Raw genomic sequence first — 15,474 nt, 5'->3', positions numbered from 1 at the left:
TGATTGATTGTATCCAGGGCACTTCAAAAGCAACAAAGAAAATACTTTCTGCAGTGCTTCTGATTTCTTGACATTGCCGAGTTCTGACGTTTCCTGTTAGCAATCATTGGCAGAAAGTGATTCCTGGGTCTCCTCTCACCTCCGCTTTTTCCCCATGTAAGGCCCACGTTGATGCGGCTTGCTGTTTCTGGGACCAGTGCGTGAGGTCATTCAGTTTGTCAGCACAGACACACACACACACACTTTGTTGTTATCCCAGGTTCTGAGCATATTTAATGGATTTTAGCAAACTGCAGATGTGTTTAATCCAACAATGGTATAATTCAAGGCCTGCCACGATCACATGTTGTGTTTCAGCTGTGTGTATAAGCGTGCAGATGATTATCTGGCTAGTCAGATTGCAGATCCTAGGCACTGCCCACTCAGCTGAGTTTAGGATTGACTTTATCTCCCAGACAATTTAACCTTTCTGTTTTCTAGAACAGGCAATCCAATTTCCATTTTACTCAGCCATGCAGGGCGTTAATGGCAAATTTTCCTGCTGTGTAACTGGTGTCATTATCCCTTATTTTGGAGACTACCTGTTAAACTGATGTCCTAAACCAAAGTTTTGCATTACTTAACCCAGAAGCTAGGGACAATAGTAGTTCTGAATAAAGAAAATTATTTAAAAGAGTCCTTTTTTTGGCGTACTACTTTTTTAACAGCAGGGTCAAGCTATATGAGAAATATTTTTTCTTTAGTATCCCAAGATTTTTTTTCCCACTTGTTTCTCCACCTGGACAACTCATAGGCTGCTAATCTGAGTGCTGTCCTGGGAAGTGGGATGTTCAGCTTCTCTTTTCTGGGGCTTCTTAGGCTTGCTCTGCTTTTTAGAAAAAAGTAGGTATTTACTGAATGTAAGGTTCCCCCCCCCCCGGTGAACACCTGCATTGGACTACAAAGTTGTTCTGCTTTTCTGGTTTGATGTAATTCTTTATACAAAACAGAACAATTCCAACAGAAGGACAGAGATGGATTTTCTTAGTTTAGTGTTGTGGCGCTTGGCTGGGAAATGGTTCCTAACTGGAATGTCAAAAGTGAAGCTGGCCGGTTTTGAAGAGTTATCCTGAGCACCAGCTGTTGGCTGTCCCTACCTAACAAAACCTTTCTTGAAACTGGTGTGGTTTTGCAGAGTTTTGCTTCTGGCAAACCAGCACAGCCTCTGGTTTCTCTGGGGTGGGCAGGTTTGGAGGGGGGATCTCCTGCCCTGCGCTGTAGGGTGGAGCACACGAGGAGGAGAGGCACAAACCGCGGTGTCAGTGAGGGCACTCCACAGGGACTGCTTTCTAAAGCCAAATCCTGGAGGGAAGGGGTGCGAGGAAAGAGGTGAACCAGATTATAAGCTTTACATAATAGGATATCTTGAAAGTCATTGAGTTGGTGTTTATACAACACTTTGAAATGTAAAGCTCTAAATTAGGCAGGAGGTCAAGATTTACGACAGTCTTCCTCAGGTGGGTGACAGTATACCTCAATAGGGACCCACAGAAGTTCACAGTCTTCGTCACTGAGCTACAGAAATAGCATATTTACCCAGTTTCTTCTTTATTCAATAGATTTCAGTGTCTAACCACAAAATAGTGCATATGTTTGTGACATTTAGCTGATAGTACCTAATTTCTTCAGTAATACTTGTACTTCTGTATATGGTTTTGGGGATTTTCTTGCTAGAACGTGCCTGGTTTTGACTGAGGACAGGAGTCTCTTGACTGATAAGCCTCTTCAAGTCAAGAGAATCCATTTCATCAAATCCCGTGGCCCGTCAGCTGGGGGGAGTGCTTTGTAAAACAGCAGAAATGGTAAATTCCCCCATTCCTTGTGTAATAAACTGAAGCTGTTGGTATGACTAGCTAGCACGACTCAGCAGCTCTCCGAATTAGACACTGAGCATTCTCCCAGATGGGAAATCAACCTCCTTCATTTCTTATGTATTTGAGAATATCGCACCATGTAAGTTAAAACACGTATTATTCTTGATAACCACAGCAATCTAGCTCCTCCCTGCTGGATTTTTTTAAATATACTTCCCTCTCCACCTTCTTCTTTTGCTCCTCAGTATTAAAAAAAAATGCATCTTAGTGTACCAATATTTTCTCTGTGGTGAAGTCAGCATAGAATATTAGTGTCCAAAAAGTTGTAAAACAAAAGACTATCATATGTTGCACCTTTTAATCATGTAATTGCTGAGTGACATTTAACTCGGAGGCTTTAAGTTACTCCTTTGTCAGCCAGCCTTCTCCTTCTGCCCCTCTCATTCCTCCCTCCTCCCGGAGCAACCTGCTTTTGCAGAGTAGTGCTTTAACTACACTGAAGTTTGGCTGGGCTTCTACATATTACAGCAGCAACACGAAAGCAAACAATTGAAGTATTTGAGAACAATGAAATATGTATGGCTATCTGTGACAGCCCTATAAAGCAGAGCAATTAGCCGCGTAATCCGAGAAAGCCAAAGCGACCGGCAGCCCACGGTTCCCTATTAGTTAAATGCTTTTTGTACGTCCTCATCCCATCAAATCAACTAACACTTCCTTTAATTGGTTCATGAATTATACAGCTTGGCTGCATTATAATTTAATCACCAGTAAACATTCCTGGGGCCCGCTGTAAAGTGTATAGCGCTCATTAATTCCTTAATTTCAGCAGATGGAAGGGGAGATCGGATGAACGGTGGCAGTACAGAGCGCCTTGGGCAATGGAAGAAGGAAAAAAAGGTGGGGGGCCGTTTAGGTTTTTTAAGGGCTGTCAGAAACTCAATCTGTGAGCTGTCAGCAGCTTGGACCCGTTTCCCCCCGCCTCCCCCTGCCTTCACCCCACCTACTGCTGCAAGTGACTGACGGATTCATATGGAGGCTTGTCAACCCGTCTTTAAACATCAAGCCAGCGGGTAAACCAAGCCCAATGTAAATTAATTCTTGTCTTACGGGCCCCCCTTTCTCTGTCCCCATGAATATTTCATGGCGGGCAGCATAAATATTAATTCTAATAGCTCTGCACAGTGGTTATTATTTCTGTTTTATGACAAATATTCATAAAATATTCAGGACCCTTTTTTAGAACATTTACACACTTGATTGTGAAATTTTCCAGCTTCCTGGGGACACAGTAAACATATTGGGGTTCTCTTGATGGACTTTTTTCTCTCTTAATTAATACTACGCCACATTAATATTTAATCAGATTTAGTTTTCTTTTCCCCAGAAGTGAACCCTATTACATTTGAGGATTTATTTGACAGTATTTAAACAGGGAATTTTTATTCCCTATTATGAAATTGGTTTCCTTTGACACATATATAAAATGACACATTATAATCCATTCTTTTCTTCCCTCCCCTTGCCCCCGAATCATACACGGTTTTGGTGTCAGTTCTTTATTTTATTTTATTTTATATACCAAATATCCTAACAACAACAAAAGTTAGTGTTTAAATGATGGGGGTGTGGGGAGTTTAATGTAGCATTTTATAGGAATGTTTAAGATTAAACATCATTTACTATAAATTTGATTCTATTTATTTATTAAGAAAGAAAAGTATAGTTTTCCTCGTTAGGAGCGGGAGGTACCAGAGAAAAGCTGCAGACAGGTAGCAAAGGCATCAGTTCTGATACGAGTTTGCTAGTGCTTAACCCCGGAGTTCTTGCTCCACTCAAGATTTGCTTTGCAGAATCTAATTATTGCAGGGGAGGGTTGCACGCTTCTAAGGAAACATGGCTGCATTTGGGGAAGCGGGTTCAGGTTCCTGACCTCGGGCCTCTGGGGCTGCAGAGGCTTTCGATTATCTGAGACTGAGTTTGATTAACCTTGCGGATAGTGGAAATCGTGCCAGGCACATTACTCTAAAGCGGTGCTGGCTGCCATCTTATTCTGTGATTCATAAAGCACCGCTGGAATGAACTCCAGGGGGAATGCAAAGATGCTAGAATAACAGCTGAGAGTAAGAAGGAGGCAAAGAATAAAAATGAGGGGAGAAATGTAAAGCAGTTTTGAATGGAGGTACTAATGCATCCAAGCCACTTATTGCATATGGAAAGAGTTAATATTGCCTTCTCAAAAGAAGCTTTAAAAATGCGTTGAAGCCCCTAGTATGAAAACATTTGCTCTGTATACATGTGCCTTTCGCTGTGCCGATGTAACATTTATGCAGCCGGTAGCTCTTCAGACCACTGTCGCATGGAATGGCTCTCGCTGCCAAAAGGCCTGGGGTTCTTCGCTGGTGTAAATCTGCGTGATGCCAGTGGAGCTACTTTGCTTTATCCCAGCTCGAGATCCAGCCCATTGTTCTGTAAAACAGACAGACAGTGCTACCCGGCAGGGCTGCGCCTGTTCCCCCCTGCGTAAGCTGGTGTGGCACCCGCTGAGATGCTGCTGAGGTACCAGGCTGGTGGGGTGGGATGCAGGAGGGACCCTGCCACCTCGGCTGTCTGGGCTGTAGGAGGCTGAGCACATCTAACTGATGGCTGGAAAACATCTAACGGAGTCATTACTCTGCACTGCTGGTGAAGGGAAGGAACATCTGCAGCTACGAAGGATGTTGTTCATCTCGCTCCCCTGGCCAGAAGCCATGTCCTGGGAATAGTGCCCCACTTAGCTGCCTTTTGTAGTTATTCGACAGAAATGCGTCCATTTGAAAAGAAAGATCCAGTGTCTGGAAATAGCTTGTCATCACATGAATCATTATAGGAGCTCAATGAGCAAACCGCTTGTGCCAATTAACCTGTGGTTTAGTGTTTATGCAATGTATTTTCCCTTATGGGCAAAACCTAGAGGGTGAAATTACTTCTCAAAATAGAATCAAGCATCTTTCATCAGAAGTTATCCCAGAATTTGAGAGACATCAGTGAATAAAACCTCCCAACAGCTCCTTCCATAAATAAGAGATAAGGATCATTTCATCCATTGCAGAGACATGCAGAAGCAGTATTTAGGGTAGAAAGTAAACTAAGATCCATGTCCATTCAGTAGTAGTGCAGCCTCAGAAGGTCATTTGTAGTTTGGTTACCCATGGGCAAAATACCTGGTTTATAGCTGCATTGAGAGAAACCCAAACAAGACTGTGGAAAAGGCAGATGGGATCTATGTAACCAGTTTAATTTTTAAGAGGGGATTTGGGGATGCAGAATGTAATTATGGAAATGCAATGTGCTCAGGATCCTGTGGCCAGGACCCTAGTTCTTGAGAAGAGGCTTAGTCAAGGTTTCAGGTTCAAGGTGTCTTTGTACCACAGGAAAGGGAGCGTGCTTTAGGGGAACTGATTGATCCAAGTCAGGTATCTCTGGCGAGGAAGTCAATAAAGACAGGATAACCTGGGTTTCAGCTGGGATTTGTCACTTGGATTCAAATCTGAACTTCCTTGTACCTGTCAGCTTGAACCACTAACTTGATTGGCCATGTTACTGTGATAATTCAATGGTGCTACCCAAGAGGAAGACCTTTTTGCAATGAAGATTTTTCTTGCATCTCAGCCAAGCCTGCGAATCCACTGCTGTCTGGCTTGTGGTTCCAGTATGATCCAGAAGTTTGTACAGTTTTATGCATTTTTGGAAACTTTTAAAACCAAAAAGTGTGGTCAATTTTAACAATGGGTCTTACAGTTTAGCTGAATTCAGGACAGTTGCTAGAGATGGTACTTGTCTCTCTGCCAGTTCAGTCCGTAATGCCCCCCAAGGCTTTTCCATCCTTTTGCGAGAACTGTGTTATTTCCTTCTCCGCCTGCTTTGGCTCTGTCTTATGAACCAAAGGGCGGAGCTTCCATTTGTGCCAGTGATCACATAAGGATTTACCTGTGGTAGCCTTTTAGAGGGCTACTGCATCCATGCACTTCAGCAGCCTCATCTCTTTTTCAACTTTATATCTCAATTACAAATATTGTAGCCATTGCATTGCCAGAAATAAGTCCTCCAGGAGAGTTATTTTCCATGGGGAATTGCACCAGAGGGGCAGATAACACTGTATTGATATCTCCATATTGAGTAAGATGTTCTGTGCCTTATGAAAGGCTCAATTTTCTAGCCTTGAATTTGACATTTTCTTTTTGTCTGTCTGGAAAAGAGAGTGACTTTGTGTCCCTTCCTGTCCTTTCCCTTCTTTCTCTCCTTCCTCTCCTTCTCTTTCTCTCTGTCTCTCTCTCGCTCGCTCTTTCCCATTCTCTTTTGCTCTGATTTAGCTAGGGTTCTGCCAGCAAAGTTTGCTCTAACTTTGAGATCACACAGGCATCTGATCTTCACATTCTTTTTTTTTTTTTTTAAAGCAGAGTGATGCGGTACATTGTAAACTGCCAGGAGCACTTGCTAATTTAGTAGTTAATGACAGTCACAGAGAGTGTTTTTCTTGCCCCTGGAGAGGTTTTAGACACAGCTGGGGTAGATTTGCCACTATCAATTATGCACAATTTTAAACAAGAATTGGCCAGCAGGGGCCTCTTTTTTTTTGCAGAGTGCAGAGCGTGAAGAATGGGAATATGGCAGCTGGTACCTGCCTATGAGGGAGAAGATATATAGGAGTCAAGAAAATAAGGGAAAGATTAATAGCTTACTATTTTTAAAGTTGCAGTTTCAACGCAAAAGTTTAAATGCTACAATAAAAGTGGCCCAGTGTTGTTTGGTGGTATATTTTTTTTTAATTGAAGCATCCTAACTTCATTGCAAGGCTTTATCTGGCCCTGGTACAGCCACAAGCAAGTCCGTAGTCTCTGTTTTTAAAAGCCAGCAAGGGAGTCAGGATTCTGTCTCAGATATCGTGTTGTATCACTTTTCATCCTTAAATGAAAACAAGGTATGAATTCAATTAAATTTAATGGTATAGGTCAAATTTCACAGACAATAATTTTCCTTTTTGTAAAAAAAAAAAAAGGGCTTTGGTCTCCCCTCCGCCAGTGTCAATCCAGAGCAACTGCAGGTAATAGGAAAAGCCAAGGATGAGATTCTGACCTAAGTAAATAGCTCAGGTCTAGAACAGTCAACGTCTGGACCCATCTAGGTCAGCCTCGTAAAACAGCTGTTTCAATTACAGGACCAAAACCGGTGGAAGGCTATGGCTCACAGGCAGAGCTTTAGTTTTCTTGAGATGTGAAGACAGCTGGGAAGGCAGCGGAGCCATCCTGGAAGGTGACGCAGGAGCAGCATGCTTCAATCCCTACCTCAGGGATATCAGAACTCAGGCACACAGCATTTGCTTTTCTAATGGCAACACTCATAGTTTTTCCAGTATAGGTGCTTTGTGTCAGTGACATTATGTCCACAAAACAGGAAAAGTGCCACCAAAAAAATTCTCCTGTGGACAACTCTGAGTGCTGTCACTTGTTAATAACTTGGATTAACCAGGCTGGATGCCATCTGGAACAAGTGCGGTTCGGCATTAGATAAATTGTGTAGGTCAAAAAACCTTTCTTCGCTTATTGTGTCACACATTTTTCCAAAAATGCTGTCTCACGATCAGGTGTGAAATAAAACTTCTGCCGCCCATACTTTTACCTTCTCCTCTCTCCGTTTGCGAAGGGAAGCCATCAGGATGCCCTGGTGACCTCTAAGATCTTAGACAACGCTGTCTGAATAGTCAGAAGCCAGAAGCGATTCGAATACCCTTTTGGAATGCCAGATGGCTGGTGGGGAAACGACGTTACATTCCAGCTGTTAGAGGCCTTATATATTTCATCGTCATCCAAAGGCAACTAGTTCTCATTTGACTAGGTACACAGTGAAGGTGTCATCAACATTATTAATTTGTTGGAATTTAATCTCTCTAATGTATCTGAAAGCTGTAATAAATTAGATAAGTGATGTCAAATACAGTGAGGAAGAGGCAGGATTCTGACACAAGTTTTTTTTTCCTTTTAACATTTGTCTTCATGGTTTTATTCTCTGTGAAAGCTCGCTGACAGGACTGGACCTTCTCTCACATCCCTCTCCTGGGAGAGAGAACAAAGGAGAGAGGACAGAGCTTTGCTTACGAATCACTTGGTTTCAGTCCTGCATCTAGCAGCAGTGTTGCCACTCGGTGGTAGTTAGGGGGACATTTGTCTTCAGAGACCTGAGCCGAGAGGCTCTACCGAGTCATACCCCACACAGCACCGATTTGTAACTGGATGCCAATGATTTTTGGCTGCCGCGTGGTAGGTGCTGAGCCCGCGACGGAGGTGTGCGGATTCTCGGTGCATCTCTGCCCAGCCCTCCCCGCTGCGCCCCTCGCCGTGCGGCTGATTGACGTTATTCACCTGTTGCGGAGCTGAACTAACAGCTTGCCAACTCTGAGAGAGGAGCTGCGCTAGATGCTAATCTAGCAGTACAATGTAGTATACTTTGATATGAGGCTGTGTTTCCTCGCCTCCCTGTCTACCAATTCTGATGACATCTGTTTCATATTTCCCCTTGATAGAAGTTGTGACACATTACAACATACAAAGCCTGGCTGATTCCTAAAGCGAGCTTTACAGAGGATGCGTTTATGTGAAAAAAAATTGCACTCGGTATGTGAAGGGGGCCAAGCTCTCCTTGGAGGTGAATCCAGTACTTGTAGGGAGTTGTTCCAATTACTGCTCTAAAAGCTGGATCGAGGTCGTGGATGCAGCCCTCTATCTTATGAGGATTTCCAAGAGAAAACAAACAAACGTGTTACCTGGACAGTTGGAGGGTCAAGTTTGTTATGTGACCGGAGCCACAGCAGCCTGAGAGGGACACTGGTGAAATGTTGCTCAGAAATACCTCGAGGGGCTGCAGGAGATATATCATATACCCAAGGCTAACACTTCACAGAGAGCGCATACATGTAAATAGGCTTTACTCATGTGAGTAAGCCTCCCGGGGCTGCATAATAGACTGTGTGTGGTATGTGTCTCCTTCAAAATGATAATAAAGCTTTCTAATTGGAAGTATTTTAAGTCTAGACGGTAGTTCTGTCAGTGTTTTTCCCCTTCATCTTTTTTTTTCCTGCTTCTGAACGATTTTCAACTGACAGCCCCGGGGAGTGATGTTTTCTCTTATCTATAGGAGATGCTTGGTATGGCAGGGTAAGGCATCCCACCTTCCACTGGAAGGACCATTGGATTAGGAGTTTGTGCTGTTGTATAGTATATTCTGTGTGTGCCATTATACAATGCATGTGGGGAAAAAAATCCATATTAGCAGCGATGTCTATACTCTCCCACATCTTCCCCTACACTCTTCTTTAATGGTGACACCAGACTGGATAATAAGAAGCATCTTGTGTAAAAAAGAAGGGAATCTCAGACAAGGCTTTCAGAGTTCATTTTGTTGGCAGCTTTTTAAGTGGAGTTTTTTAGGCTCTTCTGTTTCAAATACCATAATACTTTTTGAGTTAGTAACTGAATTACGACAAGCTTTCTTGATATGCCAGGTTATAATCCTTTAGTGGTTTTGTTTATTTCAGAATATAATAGGAAGCCGTATCAATTATCATGACTGTATAAATGTTGTTCCTCTCTACTAGAATATTCATCTTGAGACATATCATCAGATGTTACCTGTTCTGACAATCACGTTTTTGTGCCATTGTTGGGCAACAGAAACAAAGAAAAACAAAATGTTAAGAGTGTAAGGGATAAAAGAGTGCTGAAACTGTTGTTCTTTTCCTGTCTTTGGAATCTCTGAGATCTTGAATGTTTTATTCCTGGCTGTTATTTTGTTACCACAGTGTGAATAGAAGTCATTATCTGTAAACATTTGAAAAGAGAGATGATTTTCATAACTTTAAATCCTACAAAGGATTCTAGTAATCTGCTATGTGCATGCCAAGGTAAAGCTCAGCCTTTCATCTGGTCTGATCCCACCCAGTCAGTGTAAAATGTTCCTTTGGTGAATGTCTAAGGCATACAGTATCTTTTGTGAGAGGCAGACAAAAACAAAAATAGGAAGCCTGGCCTTGAAAGCAGCAGCAGGGGAAGGTGTATTATAAAGAGAGATGCATTTACAGGCTTCGGGCTGTGCTTAGCTGGTAAAAGTTTATTTTCATAAGTTTTCAAAGCAAGCCTTATTTTTTATTTTGGTCTGAATTAGTCATTGGATGGGATCTTTGTCCAGATCTGCTTTAGTCTCCTATTGCAGTGGCCTCTTCCAATAGCTGGGGACAGGGGACTCGCGTCTCTGCTCATTCTCAGCAGTTTGTCAAGAATTCTCTGCTGAAGAGCTTTTGAACTGGAATATAAAATTAACAGGACCATTACAATGAAACAAAGCGCCAAGGAGCAGTCAACGTGAGATGGGCACAACAGTTCATACCCAGTGTAATGTGAGTGGGGTCAATCGGGGTGTATATTGTTTTCTGGTTCTGTTGTCTTGATTCAAATCACAGCTTTTATGTAACCTCTATGAAATGAGTTGACAAGTCCCATTCCATCCTCTGGTGAAAAGCTGTTCATAGCGTGGAACCCACCCCACTCACACTAAGGATCTGACTTTTTAAGATGCTGAGCAGTTATGTCTTGTTCAGACTCAATGGGAATTGCAGATTTTGATCTTAAAATCAAGCATTAATATTTCCTCTTCGGCAGTCAGAACAGCAAGGCAGGTTGTCGAGTGGGTTATGCCATACTGAGCTGCCTTCCGTGCCCCAGTGCTGGTCTCTGCAGGTCTGTGCTAAAGGAAGGGACAGGGAATTGTCAGCGTCGTAATGCGGCACTTATTAAGTCTTACTGCTCATTCTGCTTTTAAGGACGCAGGACAGGATTGGGAAACAGGAGGACTCACACTGTGGAGCTGTGTGGGGAGACAAGGGCGAAAGAAGTGGAAGTGGACTAAAACAGCAAGAGGGAAATCCCTTTTGTGGGCACTGAGTTGTGCCGTGCTGTTATTAGGGAAGAATGGATAATACTGGCAGACAAGCTCTTTTTCTGTCCTTGACAGGAACAGTACCAATTTCTTATTTACCTTTTGCAGAATGTCATTGTGATTGTATTTGCCAGTTGGGTTGGGAAGCTGGATCCAGAGGAAGTTCAGAGGTAACTGCTAGATTGTAAGCGAGCTATGACAGACCCCGAGACAGGCTCCAGCTCTAATTCAGTCACTGGTGTCCACACTGTATTGTCCGTTAAGCCCCGTCAGTGCCCACAGCACCACACACATGTCAAAGAGCTTCTGCCAAGTTTGGAGACTAAACAAGATGTGAAGAGCAGAACCAGAGCAGTCCTGTGCATATGCTAGTGTTTTCTGGTGCTGCAGTTTTGAGTAGTGCTGTCGCTTCCATATTTGTGCATGCCATTCATCGACGTAAGGATTAACTCATACTCTGAAGGTCACAAGTGATGTTCTCAGGATGTTAATGCACTTAATTTTTATGTTCTCCGTAGGGTATTTTTCTTTAACCTCCCCTATGAATCCATCATGGAACGGCTGTCTCAACGAAGGATTGATCCCGTCACCGGGGAAAGGTTAGCACTCATGTCTGATGTTTAACAGTTTTCAAGACTGCCAGTGAGATGAAAGCACCAGGTAGACTTCATAGAAATCTAAGGAAACTCAGGAATATTGTACTCTTGCTTAGGGATTCCTTAAAAGAAAAATTAAAACTTTCATAGCTACTGGAGTACCAACCCCCCTACCTGCTGCAGCAAGCTCCTCTTCTCAGAACAGGGCATTTTAAAATCATGGAGCCTGAAATCTATGGTAGCGAGTAGCTCAGGTCTGACATTTTAATGGTAACTAAATTGGTTGGTAAAATAACGCTGAGGGAAGATGTCTGAAACCTAGCCTAAATGCAGATGGTTTTCAGACATTCCCGTGGGAATTTTGAAGGCTTCCCAGCTGGGGAAAATGGAAAACTTGCTGCATTTTACTTCCCCCAGATCCTGTGATGGTTCTGTCTGCAGTGAGATATTAATATATTTCCTGCTCAGTAGAGCAAACTCGTTTGGGTGACTGAGTCACTGTAAGTTGGGTTCTCAAACGCGGCAGTTCATCTCACTGGCAGTCATATCACCTTGTTTCACCGGTGACCTTCAGGTTTACTGTGTTCTCCACCCGTGTTTTTGGGGGAACAAGTAACAATGAAATGTCTTCTTAAATACCTGCTGGAATTGGTGTGGATTTGCAACTTCGCTTATGCTCTGTTTTTTATGATTCCCAACGTTTAAATTTTAAACCACTATTTTACTTTTCTAATGGTTAAATGCATCCTATTGAATCAAAGACAAATGCTGAAGTCTCAAACATTAAGGCCATAACTACTGGATTTGTCCCAAAGTGATGCATGATTATTCAGACATCTCACTCAAGGTGCAACATTAACTTGTGACAGCAACAGTGATTTGCTGTAACTGTTCTCTTTGTTTTCGTAATAAGTGATGCAGTTGTTTGGAAGAAATGAACAGTATGAAGCAAATCATTCACACATCTTTGCATTTCTTATCGTTAGGATTAGCCTTTTCAATATCTGCTCCAGTTAACACGCTTCTTTCTTCCAAACTCTGGGTTTTATTCCCTCCAAATTCATTGTGAATTGAATTGTTTTAGATGCTGTGTCTAATCCCCAGCATTACGATAAACCTGCACCACTGGCTACAGTGCAGTGAAGAGGGTGGCCTTTAGCTGTGCTCTAAATAATCCTAATGTGGAATGAACTCTGTGTCCGCATCATGGTACCAGCTGGAGCTGGAATGCTGCAGAGACAGAGACTCCGCTGCTCTCCTCGGCTTTGCTTCTATCCCAACAGTTTCAGAAAATTTGGCTGTACAGGAAAAGGAGTAAACTGGTTTTCTGTTAAGGCACAGGAGACATTTACTAAGTAGAATTACCATGGCAGGACGTTTAAATACATGTTTGCAAAAGAGCTTTTAGTGATTGTTGGGAGCCTTTGGCAATGCAGAAACATCGTCAGAATTCTTTTTGGTGTCGCTGTCGGGGCAGGCTGCGCAGGACTGCGGCGCTGCTGCAGGACTCTGGTGATGCCAATCCCCCGTCCTGCTGATCTAGTTGGGTCAGCTACAACTGTGAATTCAGGGAAGCCAAATTCTGGCATTCTGGAAATTAGAAAATTAGAAATAACCAAAACCTACCTCTGTGAATTAACCTCTTTTTATCTTCAGCTACTATAAAAAGATGGCAGCAATTGAATTGTACCTGGTATCTGCCCAGAAATAGAGACTGAACTAGAATATTTGTGTCTTCTTAACTTCTTCCAGTGATCTTTAGCAATAACAGTATTAATCCTACTTGTAGTGGCTTATTAAGAGGAAGAGCCTTTCAAGCTGGAGCTTGTGGTGATGTGGAGACTGTGTTGAGGAAGGGCTGCGCTTCCGCTACCCTTCTGCCGGTCGCTGGAAGCACTCACCCACGTGCCTGCTAAATAGGAAATGCTTTCAAAATTTGATATTGGTGATCCCAGCTGTGTTGCTGCACTTTTGAATCTTGGCAGGAAAGTCCCCAATGTCTGAGAGTCTTAAACACATTTGAAGTTACAGGTCCTTCAGCAACGCCTGGAAACAGGGCTGTGTTTGGGCTCACTGATTCAATGCAAAGGAAGCGCTCAAAGTTTGCCAGCTTTTTCCTGACTGATGTTCAGCATCAGCATAACAGTAAACTACAGCAAAGATTTTTAACAGATGTTAAGGTTTAAAGTTAGGCTTTTTTAGATGTTTTTTTTAAAGTAGACATCAAAGATTACTAGACATCATGAAAGGCTGAGAAAGCTGGGACTCTTTAGCCTGGAGAAGAGAAGGCTGAGGGGAGACCTTATTATTGCTTATAAATATCTAAAGGGTGGGTTGAAGGAGGATGGAGCCAGACTCTTCTCGGTGGTTCCCAGTGACAGGACGAGGGGCGATGGGCACAAGTTGGAACAGAGGAAGTTCCGTTCCAACACATGGAAAAACTTCTTTACGGTTCGGGTGCCAGAGCAGTGGCACAGGCTGCCCAGGGAGGGGGTGGAGTCCCCTTCTCTGGAGACTTTCAAAACCCGCCTGGATGCAGTCCTGAGTGATGTGCTCTGGGCAGTTCTGCTTTAGCAGGGGAGTGGGACTAGATGATCTCTAGAGGTCCCTGCCAACTCTGAAAATTCTGTGATTCTGTGATTACAAGTAAAACATGTTACCTTGGGATTGGATCTGGAACAGATCTGGAAATGCTTCTGAACCTGGAGCATCGGGCATGCAATAGGGATTTCTCTACACCTTGTGCAAAGTGTGCAAACACTAGCAGCACTCTCTCTGTGTCACCTCGAGAGCTTTTGGCTTTTGAGTATCCAGGATTCTTGAGAGGAGGAATGACAGATTACTTGCCCTGAAATTTCCAATCATTGTTTTAAAACCCCAACCTAGAGTAGAAAGAGGCACTTCCAAGGAACTACGATAGGCAAAATCAAGGAGTATCTTAGGAAACAGCCACTGTGTCCTCAACTTGAGCTGAAGCGGTGGCATTTCTGTCTCATCTCCAGATACCACACTACATTCAGACCAGCACCCACACCGGAGATCCAAGCCCGTCTCAGGCAGAACCCTAGAGACAAGGAAGAAAATATTGAGAACCGCGTGGAAACCTATTACAGAAATGTCAAGGAACTGGAGGATTTTTATGAAGATGCCTTTTATGTCAATGCTGACCAAGACCCTCATGTTGTCTTTGAGTTTATAGAAAGCTGTATCATTAAGCCCCTTCCATGCAAAAAATCAAAAAGCTTATGAAGCACAGAGAGTAAAAATCTATGTTTTATGGGAATTTTTTTTGGCTTTTGTTTTGTGATCCAAGGCATGAAGCACTGTGGCTAGGGAAGGTCCTGTGTTTAAGTCAAATATCTTTTTTCTGATTCTGTGATTCAGTGAATTGTAGTTTTGCCTTAACCATGTAATACCCATGAAACCAATTTGGAATATTAAAGCTATTAGATGTGTTTGTGCCTTAATTTGCTCAGTGCACTCCGACAAAACTGCGTGGGCACTGCCTGTCGACCTCACTGTCACACTCAGCTGGAGCCAAACGCAAAAGCAAAGAGAAGAACAAAGCTTGCAGCACAATTTCCCCCAAAACAGCTACAATGTTTTGAGGCTGGGGTGCAGAGGTTTTTACTCCCTTGTTAACTCGGATTGTTTAAAAAGTTCTGACAAAATAGTCACTCTGCAGGTGCACCGGCCGTCCCAGTCACCCTGTGCTGCAGACCACCCCCACAGCTGGGCAGGAAGACTCAGATGGACTGGAAAAAGTATCCAGAGCCATAGAAAACTGGTTGCAGGTCCATGGCTTTCAGAACCCAATTAAGGACATAACGAGCTGCAGGAGCAGATAGGTTACTAAATCCTGTTTTCCTCAGGGAGTGAGGCTCCCAGCCTGTGGCTGCCCTGGCTGAGCTGTGGCTGGGCAGGTTGGTGCCCAGGTTTTTTTTTTGCTTTGGCTGGATCTGGCTGCAGAAAACACTCAGGTAAGTCTTTTCTTAACTGGAAAATCCGTGGTGAAAAGCACAGTGCTCTGTTAGCTAGCTCAGACTCTGGCGGTGGAC

General features: G+C 43.2%; 1 protein-coding gene across 1 annotated transcript in view; it reads left to right on the top strand.

Moving 5' to 3' along the window:
* Nucleotides 1-14,665, top strand: part of AK8 (adenylate kinase 8) — a 70,712-nt gene extending 56,047 nt beyond the window's left edge. The window contains exons 11-12 of the mRNA XM_009892235.1: nucleotides 11,339-11,419; nucleotides 14,419-14,665. Coding sequence (XP_009890537.1) covers nucleotides 11,339-11,419; nucleotides 14,419-14,665 — 328 coding nt within the window. The remainder of the gene's footprint in view (nucleotides 1-11,338; nucleotides 11,420-14,418) is intronic.
* Nucleotides 14,666-15,474: the final 809 nt, after the last annotated feature.

Source organism: Charadrius vociferus, unplaced genomic scaffold (genome assembly GCF_000708025.1).
Source record: "Charadrius vociferus isolate BGI_N301 unplaced genomic scaffold, ASM70802v2 scaffold549, whole genome shotgun sequence".
NCBI lineage: Eukaryota > Metazoa > Chordata > Aves > Charadriiformes > Charadriidae > Charadrius > Charadrius vociferus.
Note: the sequence above shows the minus strand (reverse complement) of the source record. Positions and strands in the feature narration are given on the sequence as shown.